At 41.8% G+C, this 25,827-nt stretch overlaps 1 protein-coding gene across 1 annotated transcript in view; it reads right to left on the reverse strand.

Annotated features, from left to right (window-relative positions):
* The window catches only part of MCTP2 (multiple C2 and transmembrane domain containing 2), a gene marked incomplete at its 5' end in the record, with an annotated part of 189,755 nt that overhangs the window by 153,703 nt on the left and 10,225 nt on the right, over window positions 1–25,827 (reverse strand). The window contains 2 exon segments of the mRNA XM_082850959.1: window positions 13,743–13,851; window positions 15,024–15,086. Of these exon segments, the coding sequence (XP_082707085.1) occupies window positions 13,743–13,851; window positions 15,024–15,086 (172 nt within the window).

Raw genomic sequence — 25,827 nt, forward strand, 5'->3', positions numbered from 1 at the left:
AGAACTTTTCTCAGGGGATATTAAGAGTTCAGTTTCAAGTCAATAATTATTTACTAAGTCTTTAGGGAAACTGAGATACACATAGATGAATTCATTCTGCATAAGAAGTATTTGAACACATATGAAAAGCATAAATTTGACTTTTTTCCTATCCTCTGGCTTAAGAGTAATAAGATTCATTATATTTATACACATATCTTTAGACTCTTTGCAATATATATACCTATTTGGAATGTTTCTTCTTGCCAGAAAAAGAAGTAAATCTGAGTTGTTTTCATATGGGATCCATAAGTTCTGACTTTCTCCAAGGGTGGCTAAATAAGAGCCAGACGTGATTTCAGAAAATAAGCGAGTGATGATTTTTCAACAGCTGCTGCTGCCCTCTAGCAGTTACACTGAGATTTCCAGAGCAAGCCATGTCCAATTGCAGCTTTCTTAACAGACCCCTTCAGAAACCATAATGGGCCTTATGGAAACTCAAGGGCATTTTTCCTCAGTCCCATGGGACAGGAGAAACAACTTTCCCTTTATAGAGCACAGTCTACTTTACTTAAGAGAGCAGGAGATTCAAGTCTAGCAGAATTCCAAGCCAGGCTTTATCCACTACAATTAAATGAAGGGAACATGCACATTCCCCTTCTTCTGCACATGGTGGCTACATGCTTCTGTTTTTTTGGTACCAGCCTCAGAAGAACAGTTTCCTCCCAGACCATCTAAAGGCCTTGCTGGCCACCTTCTGTCACTTCGCACATCCTGGTTGAACCACTCTTGAACTTTTCTTCCAGTGAGATTGACTCCCCTCCTCTTGGGGAGCCCACCATGGACAACAGTTCAGCGGCACCTTGGACAAGGCTTGCCCATGGCTGGACCCTGTGATGTAGTGTACAAAATTCACCGAAATCCTTTTTTTTTTTTTTTTTTTTTTTTTTTGCGGTACGCGGGCCTCTCACTGTTGTGGCCTCTCCCATTGTGGAACACAGGCTCCGGACGCGCAGGCTTAGCGGCCATGGCTCATAGGCCCAGCTGCTCCACGGCATGTGGGATCCTCCCGGACCGGGGCACGAACCCGTGTCCCCTGCATCGGCAGGCGGACTCTCAACCACTGTGCCACAAGGGAAGCCCGAAATCCATTTTTTTGAAAGATCATCCAGTGGCCAACTTACAGTGAGACTGAGGATCTGAATTTACCAATTTTACCAAAACTTGCTTATTTTTAACTATTTATAAAGTTTTACCAAAACTGTTTATTTTGACTATTTTTAAAGTTTGTATAGAATAAACAAGGGGAATTAAGAGAGCTGTGGAGAGTGAGGTCCTCATGGGGCCTTCAGATTCTCCCCCTGTACCATGCTCCCCCCAAAACTTCCTTCACCCCACCCACCCCACCCCAAGACTTCCCTAACTGCCCTACTCTCTGCCTGCTCACCACCTCTGTTCCCCCTAATATTCTTTTTCTGTCTTTAGTCGTCCCCTTTGTGGGATCTTCAGCTTAGGCCAGGCCATGTCCATTCCTTTTTATCATTTTCTTTGGCCTGAGACAAATTAAATATTATTAAGATGCTGTTCTGGCTTTGTCTTCAGGGCCGATTAATTAATATGACCCAGAGACCTTCCAAAGTTGTTTGTTTGTTTGTTTGTTTGTTTTGTTTGTTTGGGGGGTACACGGGCCTCGCACTGTTGTGGCCTCTCCCGTTGCGGAGCACAGGCTCCGGACGCGCAGGCTCAGCGGCCATGGCTCACGGGCCCAGCTGCTCCGCGGCATGTGGGATCCTCCCGGACCGGGGCACGAACCCGCGTCCCCTGCATGGGCAGGCGGACTCTCAACCACTGCGCCACCAGGGATAGCCCCAAAGTTGTTTTTAAAAGTTCTCATCCAATAATGTTATACACTTAATTTTCTAAATAGATGAATGAAAAACACTGTCAATATACTGATGGATTCAGTAAATGGGCCATTTGGTGAGTAATTGAACAAACTGGCTTTTGTTGAAGTGGTCACTAAGAAGAGATGCCTGCACCCCTATTCTTGATGAGGTGATCAGAAGTACACAGGGGTGTAAACTCGGCTCCCCATCCCTGTTGCGGGACCTTGGCAGGCTACCAAAACCCACCAAGTGGAGGAAATCCAACTGCTACCTGGGTTTCAGGATGGGTGTTTGCATCTTTAAAGTTTCAAGTTTGCTAATGAATGAGCATCTTTCTGAATAAGCTGACCAGATGTGTCTTCGTTGCTCCCACACAAGCACACCAATGATCGAGCGCCATCTGGTGCTCAGAGTAGGTACTCCAATGTGAAGCAAAGCCCCAATTTTTGCAAAATAAACAGTATTGACTGTGACCCTTCAGTACAGTACAACTGTGATGTGGTGCTGGCACTGGAACAAAACAACACATCCATAGGAATCAAAGAGAAATCCAAAACGCAGACCCTCATATGGACTGCATTTTAATACCCAATTAAAAAGTGGCCATCAAATCATTAGGGAAAGGAAAATGTAGTCCTAGTTAATTAAATACCCATTTGGCAAAAAGTAAAACTAAGTTCCGACTCTGGGCCAAGAAATCAAAATAAACTTGATACAGATCAAAGAGATTAATGAAAAAAATGTAAAACCAGACAGAAAAGAATATAGGTTAATGCATCTCTCTCAAGAGAGAAAAGGCCTTTCAAGGTACAAAAGCATAGGATGCAAGGAAGAAAGGAAACTCTCCACAATAAAATTGTAAGACTGGAAAAGAGGTTTGCAACAAAAACTTTATAAACAAAATTAAAAGGCAAATGACAACGTAGAAAAATATACATGAACATATCCAGGAACCAGGAGAATAAGCCACAGAGATGGATGGAGTTGGCTGTGTACAAAAGAGAAGCAAATATCTCTTAACCAAATATATCTCAGGGTCCAAATTTATCTGCATAAATTAAAACAAAACCAAGACGATACTTCTTGTTTATCAAAATTGACATAGATAATCTACACACAGTGGAGTTGAGAAACGGGAAGTGGAACACTCAAATGCTCCTGGTGGGTGAGCAAACTAGAGATGTTTCTCAAGAGTGAACTGGCAATTCTGTTAAGTAGAATCTTGAGATGTCAGATCATGTGACAGAAAACATCCAATTCACTGCAATAAATGACTTGCAAAGAAATAAAGTTTGACACACAGATGTAGGTACAAGAATGTTTTCTGTAGCATTATTACTAGTAATTAAAATCTGGAATGATAACCTAAAGTGGCACATTAATTAAACAAAGAAAGGTGTACTACTGCTTTTAATTTCTTCTCAAAATAGAACTTTTATAATACAGAAAAAATATATATGTGAAGCAAAATTAGCAAATCATCAAGTAATTTGAAGTCAGATCCTATTTTACTTTAGAACTCAGTATTTTTTAAAAATCAGATCAGTGTAGTACATTCAGTAAAAAATTCCAATAAGTAATGACCTACTGGGATGACTTCATCCACACCAAGCTTTCCCATGTTGGTCGCTATGAAACTTGAGGGGCATCTTCTGAGACAAATTTAAGATGAAGAAAATAAAACCATCAATTCACAATGGGGTTCTTATTCAAATAATGCACCCTTAAAAACTAGTGTCTCTTTCATTTCTGCTGTTGCACTGACAAGAAAGCAGGAACTGGTCTCAGAAAACAACCTTAACCAACCCTTTGCCCTGCTGGCAGTGGGCAGGGGGTGAGGAGTACAAAATCTAAAGAGAGGGCTTCCCTGGTGGCGCAGTGGTTGAGAGTCCGCCTGCCGATGCAGGGGACACGGGTCCGTGCCCCGGTCCGGGAAGATCCCACATGCCGCGGAGCGGCTGCGCCCATTAGCCATGGCTGCTGAGCCTGCGCGTCCGGAGCCTGTGCTCCGCAACGGGAGAAGCCACAACAGTGAGAGGCCCACGTACAGCAAAAAAAAAAAGAAAAAATCTAAAGAGAAAAACAAGAGGTATGCAAACGGTGGGACAAATTATCAAGAAACTGGGAAGAAGGGCCCTAATAAAATTGGCGGAAATGCCACAAGTCATGGCCTTTCCCAGAGGGAAAACACAGAAATAAAACCGAAAGGAGAATAACTAGAACCAGACACAGCAATAATAATAGCTCGTGGCCACTGTACATGGCTATGTCACCCCTCCCACACACACATCCCCATAAGCACACGCACCAGGTTAAACCCCATAATCACTGCTGGATGATGTCTGAGCTGGTATTCAAACTCAGATGATCTGTGCCCCGAGTCTGTGACTCTGACCCACTCCAGTGCCCCCAACACTTCCCATCCTAGCACAAACAAGGTCATCTGTGTTGGGCAGCACAGAGTATACCGAAGAGACTGCTGAGGGGCTGGCCCAAGCCCACAGAGCTGCCCGGAGGCAGAGGGGTGAACCCTCAGTGCATCCCATTCACAGCACGCCTGCTGGGAAGCTACACGGCTGATCCTCAGCATATAACACAGAGTTCTAGAAACATCCAGCCTGTCCCCCAATCACAGCTGCAATGAGGAGAATGTTCCTCTCTAGGTCTAATACAAGAGCATCCTTTCCTTTTTAAAGAAGAAATATATAATCATAGAAATGGTACAATCTTTAAAATCAGCCTACTAAATCGCAAGAGGCAAACAGGACCCAAATCAGAGGTGCCTGACATTTTGGTAGCAGTTTCGTAATTTATTAAACCCCTATTGCATGGCCAACTTTTCACACTAGTGGGAGATCTTTAAAAATTTTTGTCTAAACCATTCCTTTCAAATAGGAAAATGACTTATCCAATGCATTCTTCCTATAATCTGCAAAAGTACCTGTCCCTGCTCTACAAACAGCTGTCCCAGTCTACCTGGGCTGGGATTAGAGAACCGTTTGCTGGATGAATGGGTCACAAATTGTCACTGCCTAAAACTCACATCAAGAAGACGACCATGAACCCTCAGCCCTCAGGCCTACAGCTGAAGTGATGTGTATGCCCTAGTGATGTTGCAGTGAACTCCTGCAATGGACTTTTCTTTCCCTTTTGCAGTATTGAAATGTGGCCACCAGAGGGCATCAGCAACCTAGTATGCTAGTGCACAGCAGGACACTATGGAACCACCCTTCACATCAACGGAAAACACAGGGTTTCAATGAAAGGGCTGCTGTTTTCCAGGAATTAATGCTCCGGGATTTAAGCTTTGAGTGGTGCATTTTTTCCAAGACAAGAGGCCTGCCCATGTCACATGGTGCTCATGCCAGGCCTAGAAAACAGGGCTGCTGGCATTAGCAATACCAGTTCGAGGACACCAAAATATTTTCTTGGCCGCATTACCTTTCATGGGACACTAAGCCAGGGTTCAACACTCTCTATATGTCAACCAAACTGTGAAGCAGTTAGACTTAAAATGAATTGGTCCTTTTTTTGTTATTGAGCTGTATGAGCTGCTTGTAAATTTTGGAGATTAATCCTTTGTCAGTTGCTTCATTTGCAAATATTTTCTCCCATTTAATTCAAAAAGAGTCATGTACCAAAATGTTCATTGCAGCTCTATTTACAATAACCAGGAGATGGAAGCAATCTAAGTGTCCATCATCGGATGAATGGATAAAGAAGATGTAGCTCATATATACAATGGAATATTACTCAGCCATAAAAAGAAACGAAATTGAGTTATTTGTAGTGAGGTGGATGGACCTAGAGTCTGTCATACAGAGTGAAGTAAGTCAGAAAGAGAAAGACAAATACCGTATGCTAACACATATATATGGAATCTAAGAAAAAAAAAATGTCATGAAGAACCTACAGGTAAGATGGGAATAAAGACATAGACCTACTAGAGAATGGACTTGAGGACATGGGGAGGGGGAAGGGTAAGATGTGACAAAGTGAGAGAGTGGCATGGACATATATACACTACCAAACGTAAAATAGATAGCTAGTGGGAAGCAGCCACATGGCACAGGGAGATCAGCTCCATGCTTTGTGACCACCTAGAGGGGTGGGATAGGAAGGGTGGGAGGGAGGGAGACGCAAGAGGGAAGAGATATGGGAACATATGTATATGTATAACTGATTCACTTTGTTATAAAGCAGAAACTAACACACCATTGTAAAGCAATTATACTCCAATAAAGATGTAAATAAATTAATTAAATTAAATGAATTGGTCCTACCACATTCCTTCTGCTTTACCAATCTCGAAATTATGGACCCCCAAGAGTTAACCAGACAACGGCTCAGACGGAGAACTTATTAATACAGGTGTCTGGTTTGGTCAAAAACAATACAGTCTGTAGAACCTCCCAGAAAAAAAGTGGGAAGGAAATGGGAAATATAAAGGAGTAAAAGGAAGAAGCTGGGATGAGGGAGAGAAGTGGAAAGATAGAGCAAAGGAAAATTAGGTGACAGAAAAGGAGGGAATGTGTGACCAGCAGACAGGCAACAGGGAATAACCGGGACAGAGCAGAGAGACAGGGAGGGCTCGGGTTTTCTCCTAGAGATGGCTTGGGAAGATGGGCTTCAGGAAATGCCTGGGCATTTTACAGCATCCAAGTAAGGCTCATTCCTAGAAAGACCACTGTAGCAACCCAAGTGGCCCAGCAAAGAAAAAAAAAAAAAAGAGGCTGTTTAGCACAGAACTCTCCAACAGTGGGTCAAGTCTAGTCAAAGCTGAAGGACTACACACCAGGGAATTGAAGAGAAATTCCTGAGGAACTGGAAAGTGACCTGTAAGAGGCAATCTTCTCAACGTGGCCACACTTCCAGAGGGACCTCATCAAAACCTCTCAGTGCTCCATGATACTGGTCTTACATCCACAGTGACTCATATAGATGGACAGGCATGTTCATGACAGCGAGGTGAGTTACTGCTTAGTCACTCACTAACTCCAGTTCTTTTTCATGAGCTGTGGGTTTTGCTGGGTTTACTCAGTGTACACACACACACACACACACACACACACACACACACACACACACACACGCCCCTATCTATCTATTCTGTACAAGGAATAGAGGAGTTGACAGCTAAAGACCCTGGGATGCTCTGGGTGGCGACTACATAACAGTACGTTCCTGACACCATGGCTAGACCTGTACATTGTTTAGACTTAGCAACTTCCTAGTATAACAAACTTTACCAAATCGCCCAGAAAATCTCAAAATCACAACTTGATAGTCTACTTAACAAACCAGCCCTGTGTCTGAGCCAGAGAAGTGAGAGATTTAGATAAAATGTTCACAGCACTCTTTACACCAGGGAAAGCCATCGTCCAGCCCCTAGCTGATGGATTCATAACCCTGTGAGAAGTTGGGGGGATCCCTGTTTCTGAGAGGCTCTCCTCCTTCTTTCTGGATGGGCCGAGTGACAAAGTTTCCAGTCCTCAATCACAAACCCTATAAGGGCCTTTGAACATCCTTTTTAGGTATGTCAGAAACATCTTTTCCTGAGAGAGATATGACGACTTTTCACTTTACTGCCCAGTGAAAATATAGGGGGAAAAAAATGACTTTTTACTACCGAACATCTCTAGATTTTTCTGCATTATCTTATGTCACATTACTGAGATGTTTTCCAGATACTTCATTTGAAAACATGAGCTTCACAACTTGATCACTTCCTCATTAGCTTATACCTCCTTATTTTAAATAAAGATATACTTGGCTACTCTAAAAAGCAGCTTCTCCAAGAGAAAATCCAAAATCAGATCATGATATTCTAGACTGAGGTCAGCAAATTTTGGACATGGGTAAAATCCAGCCTCGTGCCTGTTTTTAGAAATAAAGTTGTACTGGAGCATGGTCATGTCCACTGGTTTACATATTATCTATGGCTGTTTGGTCACTAGACCAGCAGAGTAGCTGTCACTAAGTTTATGGACCTATGCCCCATAATCTCTAAAATATTCATTTCTGTCCCTGTACAGAAAAGGTTTGCCAACCCATGTTCTAGAGGGAATGTTACCTATGCAGCAATGATTATGTAATAATCCAAAGAAAATGTTGACCTCTTCCCTCAGCAGGGAATGATTCATGAAAAAAAAATTTTTCTCCCTAAAAATTCACAAAGAGTGATGGCACAATTGGGTTAAATATCCTGGAGCAGGTCCTCTGTAGTCAATGGTGCAACACATTTCAACAACACTTTGAAGGCATCCCTGTCATAAGTGAAATCAATATTTGATCAAATTGATTATATTTTAGACAAATATAAAATACATGATTGAATATATGTAAAATAAACCAACTCCTATGCTGAAGATGGGGCATAAAGAGAGAGCACAAGGGTACTGACAAATTAACCCAAACTAAGAGCCAAGTGTCCAAGGTCACTGATGGGAAAGCTGACACAGATCACAGGAACCAGCTCTGCAGTGGGAGTCAGGATCATGGGCCAAGTTCATTATCATTATTCATTAATTACCATAACACGCACACTATCATTTGTTGACTATTTTCTCTATGTACGGCACTATGTTATATACACTTTCTTTTTTTCAGTTCTTACAACTACATTATAAGGCAAGCTACATCATGCCCATTTTGCAGATGGGTAAATTCCACTTGAGAGTGAGTGAGTCGCCATCGGAAATCACAAGCCAAGAAGTAGATTGTAATGTCTCATTCCTCCTCTTGTCCCCCAGAACCACCCATTCTGGTGAGTCCTGCCTCAGCCACTGCCTCCCTGCAAGTCCCTGTACTTGTCTCTGTACTTCAATCACCTGAATTAGGACTTCTGTTAAATGGGTTGCTTGTATGTAAGTCTTTTTTTTTCTGGACTCTATCACTAGGTCCCAGTCGAGTACCAGTGTGATGCTCCTCTCACTGAAGGGACTGAATAAACGCTTGCTGAGTCAAGGTGTGAGTGAAGGAACTCTGTTCCCCCCTGGGAAGATGTTTTCCCTTTCACGATAGTCTTTAATACTCCTTGCCTTTAAGTCCGGCACTTAAGTTGGATTTCCCTAATGAAGAACTAAAATGTATTAAGAGCATTCTATGTATAAACCTCCAGTATGGCACGGTAGGGCATACGAAGATGAATAAAACGGTTACCCAGCTAATATAGCACTAATAGTAACAGGGATGACCAGGCATTTATCCAATTGAGGGTAAAGGTGTATGGTTTATAGAGGTAAAATTTTCACAGGACCGAGATGACAGGGAGCTTATGTCCGTGAAAAACATAAAAGACTAGATAGAAATGCCATGTGAATAGATCTTGAAGGATATTTAGTACTGAAACTATCGGCTATCGATCCCATATCCAGAGAATCGGAGAACATGTGATACAGCGTAGTGTAAATTCATAGATAATTCACAAGTCCTTTTATATTTGGTACTTTGGCATATCACACCGTTCTCTGTACCTAATTATGTTAATGAGGTGAATACCACGTTAAATTATGTTCAGAGAATACAACTGGAGTAAGAGTGCAAATGCACAATGAGGTCCGGCCCCAAGAAAAGAAAACGCTGTGTCTAATCGGGAATTGAAACTCTCCCTACCAGGAGAAGCACGTGTTTCTGCTCAAGTGCTCCCACCCAGTGTCTAGAGCAGTGGTCCTCACAAGGTGGTTCCTGGACCAGCTGCATCGTGATCACTTGGGAACTTGTCAGAAATGTAAGTTCTCGGGCCACACCCCAGACCTACTGAATCAGAACCTCTGGGGGTGGGCAATGTGTATTTTCATAAGCCCTCTAGGTTGTTCTGATACTCACTCAAATTTGAGAACTACTGGCTGAAAGGACTGTGCTGGATAAAATTCTGAGGGTGGGCTGGGCTCCATAGAAAGTATTGGCATAGCGATAAACCATGTCAGTCCGGGGCAAAGGAGGCAAGCACAGGCGCCAGTGACTATGATCCCTGCACAGATCAACAGTGGGCACCAAACATGCCCTGATCACTACCTTAATACTTGTGAAAATCGAGCAGTCATGAACACAGTCACAGTAAGGAAGGCACGCCACACTGCAAAGTCTAGAAGAAGCACTTGCTGAGAGGGGGATGTTTTCTTAATAGATAATGATTAATCTTCCCAGTAAATAAAAGAGACAGGAACAATGTTACTGGTTGTAAAAGATATAGGTGCTGAAACAGGTTATGATCTAGATGGCTTACTAGGTATTTATCCTTGGATTATATTAAGTTGACACAAGATAAAGCCAAATGTCATATGATGCTTAACTTGGATGAAACTACAAAGAGAGAGATGGTATTGACGGGATTAGAGCACAGATTACAGTCTCTCCTTTGGCCCTGAAGCAGCGAGGTGTGGAGTAGCACACAAAAACCCTATTGTTTCGGTCATTTTCTGATGTAGGCAATGGCTCCCCCGTCATCTGCCAAGTTTACTGACTGTCTCCTGAGTATCTGTTGTAAGGGTACTGGTGTGATATATCAAGGGTGGTGTGGCCAGATCACTCACATCAATTAGGGATAGATAATCAGAACAGATGGCAAAACTGGAAAAGGGGCAGCTGGTCCTGGAAGAGGTCCAAGGCCTAGGCACAGCCCCGAAGTTACACACTATATTGGAGCTTTCCAAAAATTTACAACAGGACGTGTATTTTAAAGGTTTAGAGCACTTTCTTTCCAGTAGAGTTAAATGTGCTCTCTGTGGAACACAGTTCCAATCTCCAGATAAACTGTTCCAAATCGAGCTCCGTAATGATCATCATCTGACAGAAGTATCCACTGGACACTGCAGGTTCTGAGCAAGAGTCAGGATATTTGTGGGCAGGCACCTCACTCTAGTTTATGATCGTGTCCCTCAGATGTGATTTCAGGTACAAAATTGCTATCTGCCCCAAATCGTTCAAAATAACCTTAAGAGAGCCATCTATTAAGATGCAGACATTTATAATAACAGTACACAATGACAGTACACAAGAAGTTGCACAACTGATGGATAAGAAATTATAACTTTGACAGAAAACACTATTTACCAACAAGTAGAAAGTGAAATTTGTTCACCATTTTGAAAGCCTGAGAAATTACGAAAAGACAGAGAGAGAGAGAGAAAGAGACAGAAAAGAGAAAGATAGTAATTTTGTTTTTACAAAGTGGGTATATGCAGATCTAAAAGATGGAAGTCGGTGAGATCAGATTGATGGAAGAACCCACAGTCCAAAACAGAGCAGTAGAAAGTCACAGCAGAAAAAGTTTCAGGGGCAGAGGTGGGCCAAGAGGATAGGATGGCAGGTGAACCAGGGATGCTCCAGCTTGGAGGCAGTGGATACAGGAAGCAGAAGATGGCCTGAGCAAGTACCACGGTGACTGCTTGGCACAGCACACATAGAGCAGCTGGATGGCCCAGCACTGCCCTGTCCCTTTGGTGCCGAGCAGTGACCAGCAAAGGCACTTGCAAGCAGGAAACGTGAGCGTGGGCAGGAAGCCATTGAGGAAGGTTTTCCATGACGGGGCATCACCAGGAGCCGGCCTGAACGACTGGCTCTCCCTGTCTGGCTGCATGTCCCAACCCTGCTCATGCTCAGTGAAGTCAGGACACAGTAAGCAAAAACAGCATCCACAGATGGCAACAGGGACACACAAATAAAAAGAGGAGCGGAAAACACAACCCAAGGATATCCGAGGGAGAAAGCACCACACAGGAGACTTTCAACGTATACTTAATGCTCTCAAAGCTGACGGCAACCTCTCATGCATGAAATAGCCTGTTCTAAAAATGAAAAAAAAAAAATGCCAACTCAAAAGATGAACAGAATATCACAATGGTCATAACAACTGACGAGAAAACAGTGAGCTGGAAGGCCCGGCTGAGGAATTCTTCCTGAAAAAAAAAAGTAATGGCAAGAATGAGGAAGAAGAAGTAAGAGACACAGAAGACAAATGGAAGGGAGACCCATCCTCCGTTTCACAGTTTTTCCAAAACAAAGTAGAGAGGAACTAGCAGGACAGACTGGCAAAGACCTGGAGAAAGACACAAAATTCTTTAGAATAAAAAGGTCCCACCTACTAAAAGAAATAAATGAAAAGAGACAACAAAGGAAAAACCGACATATTTACCTGTAATGAGATGTAAAACCTCTGAAGGACAAAAGAGGCCATAAAAATGAGGGGTAAACAGCAGACTGGCGAAGAAAAATTGCAACACCCAACAAACAAATGAATGCTGAAAATTTTAAAGACTCACAAAAATTTAGAAGGAGGGCTTCTCTGGTGGCGCAGTGGTTGAGAGTCCGCCTGCTGATGCAGGGGACATGGGTTCGTGCCCCGGTCCGGGAAGATCCCACATGCCGCGGAGCGGCTGGGCCCGTGAGCCATGGCCGCTGAGCCTGCGCGTCCGGAGCCTGTGCTCCACAACGGGAGAGGCCACAGCAGTGAGAGGCCCGCGTACCGCAGAAAAAAAGAAAAATAATTTAGAAGGAAAAGCTCAATGGAAAACTGGGCAAAGGATACAGAGAGCCATTCACAGGAGAGGAACTACAAAAGGCCATGTTCATCACCATCATAATCCACGAAGCACGACTTAAAACAAGTGGACACTTGACCTAGAAGATTGCCAAAAACTAAGCAGAGTGATAAAAGGAAATATTCAATGGTGACAAGGTAGGGAACACATAACCATAGTGTAGGAGAGGACATACTCTGTACCTTTTAGGGGGCCACGTACCAGTATCTCTTACATTGGAAAATGTGCATTTTCAGGATCCTGTAATTGCTTTTCCAGGTTCTGCCCTGAGCTGCTCACAATAGTTAACTTTTATTAAGTGCTAGAAGCCCAACAAAGTTTTAAGTACTACCTTCAATCCTCCTAAAAGCCTATAAGGTAGGTCATTACTAATGTTCTTGTTTTACAGATGGGGAACCTCAGTCACAGGGGGATCCAGGAGCATTTCTTAAATCAAATAGCAATAAATGGAAAAAACGGAGCCCAGGCAGTCTGGCTCCACTGTCTGCTCTTAAACATACACTATTTTTAATCTAAGATATATTCTCATCTGTGTATGGAGCCATACACAGTATGTTTATTACAGCATCATTTATATGGCTGATAAAGTAAGAAAAAACAACTATCATCAGCAGAGAAACAGATACTTCACACAGCATACTATGGAATACTATTAGTATTTAAAAGAAGGGAGATATAGTTATGTGGAAAAGCATGGAAAATCTTTAATTCATATCGTAAAGTTTAAAAAAAACTTAGTGCAGAATATGGAATATGCAGAATAATACTGCAGAATAACGATATTAAAATATCACTTTAATTAAAAAATATACATGTGTGTAAATGCACAGAAAGAGGCAGCAAAGGTGAACAGATCAATCACATATGTTATAACATCATAACAGATGTTACCCAGAGGGAGGGGAGTCCAGTGGGATTTCAGGGCAGGAAGGAGGGCAGTTCAAAGGGCATTTCCATCTATGCGTATGTTTGCTAACTTAGATCAAGAATGTATTTACATATTTCTCATGGATAATTAAACTAGGATCAAGGAAACATTTTCTTTAGCAGTTGTTATATACCAGCCATAAAGCACTTATAGCGATCTTATTTCATTCTACAATAACTTTATGTGATCATCAATATTTGATTATTATTAATCATAAAAAAAGGACAGTAAGATTCCATGTGTTTCAATAACTCAATGCAAATACCTTGATACCTGGAGAAGCTCAGATTTGAGCTCCAGTCTAGCACCAGCCATGCTGAGATGGAAAAAGGTGACTAGCAAGGTTGACAGGAGAGTTGAGAGGAAGAGGTCTGCAGGCTACCAAGGGCGCCCAGAGCCAGGCCTTACCACAGCGATCCCGGACCACCAGGTTCCGGCCTTCTTTCAGGTGGATGGTGAGGAGGTAGGCGAAAGGGTTGGGCAGGTTACTCAAGCCGTCGCCGGCTTCCCCGAGAGTCTGCACAGATGGAGAAGCCATTGAAGTCAGTTGTCTTAGGCCCAAGAAACAGAATGTCAGAAACACTTCTTCATTTAAGGAAAAAAGATGATCACTGTAATGGCGAATCTGTGAGCGTCATCCTCCACTCCCACCCACCCATGTCGATGACATGGTTACACTGTTCTTTATCCTTCTCCCCAGTGGGATTCTATGAGAATTCATGACAATAGCTTCACAGTATTAACTTCCCAAGAAGAAGCAGGTAAGTTGCATGCCGACATCTGACATCCCCCTAAACTCACCCATGCCCTGCAGGATCCTTATCCTACAGCTCCCAGTGGAGGACCCAGAGAGGATATACAATGCAGAAGTCCAGCTATGGGGCGGGGTCCCACGACCCTGGTCCACACCTCTCAGCTCGGATGTGCGATGTCTCCCTCCTCTTCTCCCCTCAGCCCACCAACCCCCATCAGTTCAGGTACACCTCCTGCACATGTAACAAAAACACTCCCATTCACAGCTACTCAGCTGATCACCTACTAATCCATGTCCAGCCAACATGGGCCCCACACCTGGGTCCATATGGGAGACACTTCCTCTCTGCTCTCCTGCCTGTGGCATATTTTTCTTTCACTCCCTGGTCCCCATTATAGTGTTTCCTACACTTACCCACACAGTCTCACCTCCCACCAAGTTCACTTTTCCTCTCCAGGAATGCATCAACTCCTACAAGCCACAACATCAAATTCGGTTTCTGAATATTTCTTAAACGAATCCAATCAAGTTTTGAAAAGAGCAAATTTGTGTCTTTTGGGAGAAAAAGTACAAATAAAATGATTTATTGTTCATTTATTTGAATTTCAATGAATCGATCTGTGGCTAAGTCACTCTCCACAGCGTTCTTTTGAAAGTTCCTCGTCCACATTTCAAAGCACATCAAAATGGCTTTGTCTCCTGTACCATCTCACTCAATTTCATGGCTCTGTATTTTTAGAAGAATCTATCCCACTCTGACAAATCAATAGACACTGAATTCATCTTTTCCAGAAACAATTTGCAAGGCCTGTCTTTGTGGGTGGTAACAGTTCGGGATCCTTTAGAAATAAAAGAGGCAAAGATCCAAACATTTGATAAGAAATATTTATAGCATTTACTTTAGTGTTTGTTCGTTTTTAAGGAATGTCACTTACAGATAGCTCTTTGAAACGTTGGGATGTCAGAGAAGCATTCAGATCACCACTTCCACAGAGCTTCTGTAAACAAGAAGAAAAAATAATAATAACCCTGCTTTTAAAAAACCAAAAGAATATCAACCTACAAGGATATCCTTTATCGGGTGTTTCCCTTTGAAGCTGCCATTTGCATAGTCAAATGCAGGCTGCCTTCCGGAGTGTGTGGCAAGTCTCGGCAGTAAAAGGTTGACTCACTGGAGTCCATCTGGCTGCAGCCTCTGCCCTCTTAGTCATTGATCAGCATGTGGATAAGGCCGATTCTGCTCTCCTGAAGGGCCGCTGAGGCATCCGTAGTTCATCCAAGTCATTAGCATGCCAGCAACTTTGTCCCAGGGGAGGCAGTGTGAGCAGCAGGGCCATCCTGCCAGGTCCCTCCATCGAGGACCTGCCTGGTCCCCCAGCCATCAAAGAGAAAAGGGCTATCAGGTACCAGAGACCAGAGTTTATCAGTCTAGTAGGACACATTTCAAATGTGACCACAAAGACCTTCCTCCAACCATAACCTCATGGGTCTAGCAACTGTACAAGAGCCAATCAAAGAGTAAGGAAATGCAACTTCTCAACAAATGATCTCAGACTGGGGGGTGTCCATGTTTCCTACTTAAATATGCCTCTGACAACCTAGGAAATGATGCCACCAGGCACTGAAGTGAGCACGGTTCGGCAGTTAGTATGGGACGCAGTAAACATTTGCATTCTATCAGGTTTTATATGTACCAATGTGTGGTCCAGAGGAGCTCTGGGATTTTATGAAGGTTCTGGGTTAGATGTGAGGATAGCTACCTGCATGGAAAGGCAGAGTGGAAGGGAAGGGATTAAAAGGTCTCCCAGCATTTTAGGGATGTTCCCGTTTGTCGGACACATTAGCCAGGGCTGCTTTCCTGTGGGAAAACATGAGATTTCTCCCTCCAAACAAGGCTGAGTAACTCTGAAGTTATGAAATTTAGATACACGCAGCAGGCCTGCAGAGATTGCTTAGATGACCATGAAGCTTTGAGGGGGCGAAGATGGGAACCAGATGCACTGTGGTCATTGGTCCTTCCCACCCACAGCAAAGATCAGGGAGATTCTGGCGCAATTCAGAGATCCTGCTTGGATGGAAGGCAGGTTGCCTTCCAAGACATTCTCTGTCTCTGTCTCTCTCTCCCTGTCTCTCTAACAAGTGGAGTTCAGGCAGCAACAGAACCTGGATTCTACAACAATAGGGCATTTCTTCAGGCCCTAAGAGGGCTGACAAAGGGCTGCAAACAAGCAGGGCTCTTTGGTCTACCCCCTCTGCATGCAGTGACACCAAGAAATGCTGCAGCGAGGCAGAAACGAGCCCTGATCACAAGTCGGCATGGAGCCTCCCAAGCCCTCACCGGGGAGCAGAGAAGCCCTATGGCTGTTTGTATCTGTGCTTCTCCCATCACATCTGCCCCTTTCTCCCAGTCCCAGCTCGAATGTCCCTTTACTATGAATACATTTCATTCAATTCAAATTCACACAGGGCCCAGGGTGATTTCAGACACTTGGACCTTTCTCTAAGGACCCCAGCACTTCAGTCACTGGTGCCCCTGGCTCTGGAAGGATCACCACTGCCCAGCTGGGCAAAGAGCCCTCACTCTCAATGTGGGCTCGACCTGACAGCAGACAAGGAAGGAGGCAGCTGGGCCTCTGTTGGTCACCTTCCCGTCCATTTCCCGGTCGGTACCTCCTACTTGTGTTATGTGCAAAATGACACCCGGGGGAGTGGGACAGGATGGCCTGAAGACCGCTCTATGACGACAATCAAATCTTACTCAACTCTCCCAATTTCAAAAGATTTCTCCTCATGCCTTTTACACTATTACTCTCCTCATGATTATCTCCTGGAAGCTCAGCGATTCCTCTTCTGCCTGATCTGCAAAACCCAAAATACCCCGATCAGGTCTTCATGTGCAGAACCAACAAGTAACATCAGCTGTCTGATCTTCTGCAGCCTGATCACCCCGTTAGTGTCTCCAGTTTTATGAAACGAATCAACGTTCCACTTAACCAATCCTGTTTGAAGGCAGTTCTGTAAAACTGCCAGTGTTGGGATCAGAATTCCTGTTTAAAGTGCATGGTCCCGTATCTTCTACTGTCACCTTCTGCTGTCAAACAGAAGAGTGAATGTTTCTTAAAAACCATCACTCCTCAGACCAACACACCATACACACTCTCCCAAGGGAGCCTCCCTGTACTTAATGATCACGTTCATTCAGTGACAAAATAAGCCCACATCACCACCATCATTTACACACTATCAAAAATGAACACGTTGCTTTTATTCAAATACTCAATAAGTCTTCCACTTAGAACAACGTGGAAATTAAATGTGAAGAATGACATTAATTCAACATTATGGCTCGTTTTACTCACAGAAGTCACAGAACTTAAAGTTATGATTCCCACAGCCACCGTAACTGTCACACGCCGTGTATACACACCGAGGAAGGAAAGTGATCACCATAAAGAAGCCAGGAAAGGCTACAGCAGTACAGGAGTACCAGGTTACAGCTGCTGGGGGACACATAACTTTGAGTATTCCTGACACTCTGCATGGAACTGAAGGTATTATTCACTGAGTAGAAGTTGCATTATTTTCAGCTTCTTTGTAAACCTAGTAACTACATCACTGAATTTTTCATTAAAAAAGTACAATTAGTATTTTTCTTACAGGAATCCCTGGTATCTGTCATCATGAGATTTTTTTTTTTTGATGTTCTCAACAAGCAAAATCAAGCACTCTAATTTATCTTTTTAAATTTTACTTTAAAAAATTAATACACAGTGAAATTGACTTTTTACATGTGTGTACAATGTGATGACTTTTTTACACATGTATATATTTGTGTAACTACCACCACTATTGGGGCATAAAACAGTTCCCCCAAAAAACTCCTGCATGCAATCCTACTGTTATCATATTGTTCCCTCACCCTTAATCCATGGCAGTCATTGACCTGTCCTCATCCTATAGCTTCATCTTTTTCCATAATGTCATATAAATGGAATACATGCAAACTTGACACTGGCTGACATCTTTCACTTGGCCCAATGCCTTTGAAATCCATTCAAGTTGGCAACTGTATAAATAGTTCTTTTTTAAAAATTACTGAATAGTATTCCATCATTATGAGTGTACCATAGTTTGTTTATCCATTAAGCACTGGTTTTAACCATTTTAAACAAATGTTTCCAAGGACGTACTCAGGAAAAGACAAATAACCTTGAATATCATCAATGCTGAGAAGTTTTAATATGACAAAACTCTCTAATTATACACAAACATTCAGAAACTCAGCATTAACATGTTGGCATGAGGCTAGTCATCTCTCACACAACTCTCACTGTTACCTTTTAGATAAGTGGGATTTGTGTGTGTGTCTGTGTGTCTGTGTGTGTGTGTATGTGTGTGTGTGTGTGTGTGTGTGTGTGTGTATTTAATGACAGCAAATTTATATTGCTATTTCCATTTTATCTTGCTAAGGTGAAATTCATGGGAAGATATGTAAATACATACAAGGTAATACATACAAGACTGCAAATGTATTAACATGAGGAGATACCAGAATGGATGGGTCAATTATTTAAAACAAAAAGAAAATATCCTCTAGCCACCAAGGATCTTAAGAACAAGACACTGATGAGAAAAAACATTTTCTTTCGTGTATACTAAATGTGATCATGTACAAATATCACCTCCCACGTGGCCGTCTGAAGGATCTTAGCACGAAGAATTCACAGGAAGTTAAATAATAAGTGATGTAAACAATCACTGGCTGTTTAAACTTTACTGGAAGAAGACATAAACCCACATGCAGGAAAGCTAAATAAGAGTAACACATTGGCTGAGAAGATCACTTAAGATTTTCTTTGGGAAATACTCTATTCAAGTACATGAGTATAGCAAATGATATATATTGATGATACATATTTAGTTAATTACTTAACCCACATCTATTTCTAAGAATGTGAATACTCAGGAAGAGCATACTCACAGACACAAATACCTACAGGGGAAAGGAAGCAGCAAAAGGAGCAAAGGGGATCAGATGGCTAGACAGACCATTAAGCGATGCTTGGATACAGTGATAGAAGTAAAATAACTCACATGACAATCAGAGGTCAAAATTAGAACGCCCGTTCAGAAAAATTCAGGTCTACCAAATGGCTGAGTTTACTCAAAATCAAATTTTTTTTAATACATCTTTATTGGAGTATAATTGTTTCACAATGCTGTGTTAGTTTCTGTTATACAACAATGTGAATAAGGCATATGTATACATATATCCCCATATCCCCTCCCTCTTTTTTTTTTTTTTTTTTGTGGTACGTGGGCCTCTCACTGTTGTGGTCTTTCCCGCTGCGGAGCACAGGCTCCAGACGCGCAGGCCCAGCGGCCATGGCTCACAGGCCCAGTCGCTCCGCGGCATGTGGGATCTTCCCAGACCGGGGCACGAACCCGTGTCCCCTGCATCAGCAGGTGAACTCTCAACCACTGTGCCACCAAGGAAGCCCTATCCCCTCCCTCTTGAGCCTCACAGCTTACCCTTCCCCCTCCCCATATCTTCAAGTCCATTCTCTAGTAGGTCTGTGTCTTTATTCCCGTCTTGCCCCTAGGTTCTTCATGACATTTTTTTTTTCTTTCTTAGATTCCATATATATGTGTTAGCATACAGTATTTCTTTTTCTCTTTCTGACTTATTTCACTCTGTATGACAGACTCTAGGTCCATCCACCTCACTACAAATAACTCAATTTTGTTTCTTTTTATGGCTGAGTAATATTCCATTGTATATATGTGCCACATCTTCTTTACCCATTCATCTGTCAATAGACACTTAGTTTGCTTCCATGTCCTGGCTATTGTAAATAGTGCTGCAATGAACATTGTGACACATGTCTCTTTTTGAATTATGGCATTCGTAGGGTATATGCCCAGTAATGAGATTGCTGGGTCATATGGTAGTTCTATTTTTAGTTTCTTAAGGAACCTCCATACTGTTCTCCATAGTGGCTGTATCAATTTACATTCCCACAACAGTGCATGAGGGTTCCCTTTTCACCACACCCTTTCCAGCATTTATTGTTGCTAGATTTTCTGATAATGGTCATTCTGACCAGTGTGAGGTGATACCTCATAGTTTTGATTTGTATTTCTCTAATAATTAGTGATGTTGAGCATCTTCTCATGTGCCTCTTCACAACCTGTATGTCTCCTTTGGTGAAATGTCTATTTAGGTCTTCTGACCATTTTTTAATTGGGTTGTTTGTTTTTTTGATATTGAGATCCATGAGCTGTTTGTATATTTTGGAGATTAATCCTTTGTCAGTTGTTTCATTTGCAAATATTCTCTCCCATTCTGAGGATGGTCCTTTTGTCTTGTTTATGGTTTCCTTGGCTGTGCAAAAGCTTTTAAGTTCAATTAGGTCACATTTGTTTATTTTTGTTCTTATTTTCATTACTCTAGGAGGTGGGTCAAAACAAAAATTTTGCTGTGGTTTATGTCAAAGAGTGTTTTTCCTGTTTTCCTCTAAGAGTTTTATTGTGTCTGGACTTACATTTAGGTCTTTAATCCATTTTGAGTTTATTTTTGTGTATGGTGTTAGGGAGTGTTCTAATTTCATTCTTTTACATGTAGCTATCCAGTTTTCCCAGCACCACTTATTGCAGATGCTGTCTTTTCTCCATTGTATATTCTTGCCTCCTTTGTTGTAAATTAGGTGTCCATACGTGTGTGGGTTTATCTCTGGGCATTCTATCCTATCTCATTTATCTATATTTCTGTTTTTGTGCCAGTACCATACTGTATTGATTACTGAATCTTTGTAGTATAGTTTGAAGTCGGGGAGCCTGATTCCTCTAGCTCCATTTCTCTTTCTCAAGATTGCTTTGGCTATTCGGGATCTTTTTTTAAATTTTTTATTTTTTTTCATCTTTATTGGAGTATAATTGCTTTACAATGGTGTGTTAGTTTCTGCTTTATAACAAAGTGAATCAGTTATACATATACATATGTTCCCATATCTCTTCCCTCTTGCGTCTCCCTCCCTCCCACCCTCCCTATCCCACCCCTCTAGGTGGTCACAAAGCACCGAGCTGATCTCCCTGTGCTATGTGGCTGCTTCCCACTAGCTATCTATTTTACGTTTGGTAGTGTGTACATGTTCATGTCACCCTCTCGCTTTGTCCCAGCTTACCCTTCCCCCTCCCCATATCCTCAAGTCCATTCTCTAGTAGGTCTGTGTCTTCATTCCTGTCAGGGTCTTTTTTGTTTCCATACGAATTGTAAAATTTTTTGTTCTAATACTGTGAAGAATGCCATTGGTAGTTTGATAGGGATTGCACTGAATCCGTAGATTGCTTTGGGTAGTATAGTCATTTTCACAATATTGATTCTTCCAATCCAACAGCATGGTATATTTCTCCATCTGTTTGTCATCTTTGATTTATTTCATCAGTGTTTTACAGTTTTCTGAGTACAAGTCTTTTGCCTCCTTAGGTAGGTTTATTCCTAGATATTTTACTCCTTTTGTTGCAATGGTAAATGGGATTGTTTCCATAGTTTCTCTTTCTGATTTTTTGTTGTTAGTGTATAGGAATGCAAGAGATTTCTGTGCATTAATTTTGTAACCTGCAACTTTACCAAACTCATTGATTAGTTCTAGCAGTTTTCTGATGGCATCTTTAGGATTTTCTATGTATGGTAACATGTCATCTGCAAACACTGACAGTTTTACATCTTCTTTTCTGATTTGTATTCCTTTTATTTCTTTTTCTTCTCTGACTGCCTTGCCTAGGACTTCCAAAACTATGTTGAATAAGAGTGGTGAGAGTGGACATCCTTGTCTTGTTCCTGATATTAGCGGAAATGCTTTCAGTTTTTCACCATTGAGTACAATGTTTGCTGTGGGTTTGCCATATATGGCCTTTATTATGTCGAAGTAGGTTCCCTCTATGCCCATTTTCTGGAGAGTTTTTATCATAAATGGGTGTTGAATTTTGTCAAAAGCTATTTCTGCACGTATTGAGATGATCATATTTTTTTTTACTTAATTTGTTTATATGGTGTATCACATGGATTGCTTTGCATATACTGAAGAATCCTTGCACCCCTGGGATAAATCCCACTAGATTATTGTGTATGATCCTTTTAATATGTTGTTGGATTCTGTTTGCTAGTATTTTGTTGAGGATTTCTACATCTATGCTCATCAGTGATATTGGTTTATAATTTTCTTTTTTTGTGACATCTTTTCCTGGTTTTAGTATCAGGGTGATGGTGGCTTCATATAATGAATCTGGGAATGCTTTTCCCTCTGAATTTTTTTGGAAGAGTTTGAGAAGGATTGGTGTTAGCTCTTCTCTAAATATTTGATAGAATTCACCTGTGAAGCCATCTGGTCCTGGACTTTTCTTTGCTGGAAGGTTTTTAATTACAGTTTCAATTTCATTACTTGTGATTGGTCTGTTTATATTTTCTAATTCTTCCTGGTTCCACCTTGGAAAATTGTAACTTTCTAAGAATTTGTCCATTTCTTCGTGGTTGTCCATTTTATTGGCATATAGTTGTTTGTAGTAGTCTCTTATAATCCTTTGTATTTCTGTGTGCCAGTTGTGTTTTCTCCTTTTCCATTTCTAATTTTATTGATTTGCGTCCTCTCTCTTTTTTTCCTTGATGGGTCTGGCTAAGGGTATATCAATTTTGTTTATCTTCTCAAAGAACCAGCTTTTAGTTTTATTGATCTTTGCTATTGTTTCCTACATTTCTTTTTCATTTATTTCTGATCTGGTCTTTATGATTTCTTTCCTTCTACTGACTTGGAGGTTTTTTTTGTTCTTCTTTCTCTAGTTGCTTTAGGTGTAGTGTTAGATTGTTTATTTGAGATTTTTCTTGTTTCTTGACGTGAGATTGAATTCCTATAAACTTCCCTTTTAGAACTGCTTTTGCTGCATTCCATAGGTTTTGGGTTGTCATGTTTTCATTGTCATTTGTTTCTATTTATTTTTTAATTTCTTCTTTGATTTCTTCAGTGATCTCTTGGTTATTTAGTAGCATACTCTTTAGCCTCCATGTATTTCTTTTTTACAGTTTTTTTTTTCCCTGTAATTGATTTCCACTATGGTCCAAAAAGATGCTTGATATGATTTCAATTTTCTTAAATTTTCCGAGACTTGAGGTGTGACCAAAGATGTGACCTATCCTAGAGAATGTTCCATGTGCACTTGAGGAGAAAGTGTATTCTGCCCCTTTCGGGTGGAATGTTCTATAAATTATCAATTAAATCTATTAGGTCTATTGTGTCATTTAAAGCTTGTGTTTTCTCATTTATTTTCTGCTTGCATGATCTGTCCATTTGTGTAAGTGGAGTGTTAAAGTCCCCTACTATTATTGTGTTACTGTCGTTTTCCCCTTTCTTGGTTGTTAGCATTTGCCTTATGTGTTGAGGTGCTCCTATGTTGGGTGCATAAACATATATAATTGTTATATCTTCTTCCTGGATTGATCCCTTGATCATTATGTAGTGTCCTTCCTTATCTCTTGTAACAGTCTTTATTTTAAAGTCTATTTTATCTGAAACAAGTATTGCTACTCCAGATTTCTTTTGATCTTCATTCGCATGGTATATCTTTCCCCATCCCTTCACTTTCAGTCTGTATGTGTCACTAGGTCTGAAGTGGGTCTCTTGTAGATCGCATATATATGGGGCTTGTTGTTGTAACCATTCAGCCAATCTGTGTCTTTTGGTTGGGGCCTTTAATACATTTACATTCAAGGTTATTATTGATATGTATGTTCCTATTACCATTTTCTTAATTGTTTGGGGTTTGTTTTTGTGGGTCGTTTTCTTCTCTTGTGTTTCCTGCCTAGAGAAGTTTCTTTAGCATTTGTTGTAAAGCTGGTTTGGTGGTGCTGAATTGTCTTAGCTTTTGCTTACCTGAAAAGCTTTTGATTTCTCCATCGAATCTGAATGAGATCCTTGCTGGGTAGAGTAATCTTGGTTGTAGGTTTTTCTCTTTCCTCAGTTGAAGTATATCCTGCCACTCCTTCTGACCTGCAGAGTTTCTGCTGAAAACTCAGCTGATAACCTTATGGGGATAACTTTGTATGTTATTTTTTGTTTTTCTCCTGCTGCTTTTAATATTTTTTTCTTTGAATTTAATTTTTGTTAGTTTGATTAATACGTGTCTTGGTGTATTTCTCCTAGGGTTTATCCTGTACGGGACTCTCTGCACTTCCTGGACTTGGGTGACAATTTCCTTTCCCATATTAGGGAAGTTTTACACTATAATCTCTTTAAATATTTTCTCAGAACCTTTCTTTTTCTCTTCTTCCTCTGGCACCCCTGTAATTTGAATGTTGGTGCGTTTAGTGTTGTCCCAGAGGTCTCTGAGATTGTCTTCAATTCTTTTCCTTCTTTTTTCTTTATTCTGCTCCTTGGCAGTTATTTCCACCATTTTGTCTTCCAGGTCACTTATTCGTTCTTCTGCCTCAGTTATTCTCTTATTGATTCCTTCTAGTGTATTTTTCATTTCAGTTATGTGTTGTTCATCTCTGTTTGTTCTCCAGTTCTTCTAGATCTTTATTAAACATTTCTTGTATTTTCTCAATCGTTGCCTCCATTCTATTTCTAAGATTCTGGATCATCTTTACTGTCATTACTCTGAATTATTTTTCAGGTAGATTGCCTATTTCCTCTTCATTTATTTGGTCATGTAGGTTTTTACCTTGCTCCTTCATTTGTGACATATTTTTTTGCTGTCTTATTTTTTTGTCTTTTGATGGGTGGGACTGTGTTCCTGTCTTACTGGGTGTTTGGCCTAAGGCTTCCAACACTGGAGCTTATAGGTTGTTGGGTAGAGCTGGTTCTTGGTGCCAAGATGATGACCTCTGGGAGACATCACTCTGATGAATATTCCCTGAGGTCTGAGGTTCTCTGTTAGACCAGTGGTTCAGATTTGGAGCTCCCACCACACAAGCTTCGGCCCAACCCCTGCCTCGTGAACCAAGATTCTGTAAGCTGTGCAGGGTGGCAAAAAAAAAAAAAAAAAAAAGAGAGAGAGAGAAAAAAGAGAACAATAACAAAGAGTAAACACTAAAATCAGACTAGGAAACTAACAGGTATGTTAGAAAGAGTATAAAAATAAAAATATAGATGAACCAACAACTGGAAGGGAAAACAGAACCACAATAGTAAAATAGAGGAGAAGAAAAAAAAAGGGGGAAAAAAGGCGGAAGAGGCCTTGGCTGTGGAGGGTAGGGCCTAGGCAGAGGCAGGGTTTGGGCAGCCAGCAGGGCCTGTGCTTAGGACCCACAGAGCTGGAAAAGGCTGTGGGGGGTGTGGGGGCTGGGGCTTAGGCTCAACGGAACAGAAGCGGCCCCGGCCTATGGTCTCATAGGGTGGGGGACCCCGCCTGGGAGCCCAGCAGGCTTCCAGGGCCTGAGTGGGTAGGGCAAACACTCTCCACTCCTCTCCCGCTCCTCTGGTCCTGGAAGGCCCCTCCTGCCTGTCTCTCCTGTTCTCCCCTGGCCTCCCTCCTGTGCCCCCAGGACCAACACGGCCTGGAGGGGGCCTCTGAGGGCACAGGACTTGGCCCAAGAGCCAGGTAGACTTTCCGAGCCTATTAGGCAAAAGAAATGCTCAGTGCACTCCCCCCCTGATCTGAGCCCCCAAGGGTCCATCCAAGCATGGTAACCCCTCCCCCCCCTCAGCCACCCCTCAAGGGTGCCAGAACTCTTCATCCTCCACTTCT

This window comes from Leucopleurus acutus, assembly GCF_964270905.1.
Source record: "Leucopleurus acutus genome assembly, chromosome: 1".
Classification (NCBI taxonomy): Eukaryota; Metazoa; Chordata; class Mammalia; order Artiodactyla; family Delphinidae; genus Leucopleurus; species Leucopleurus acutus.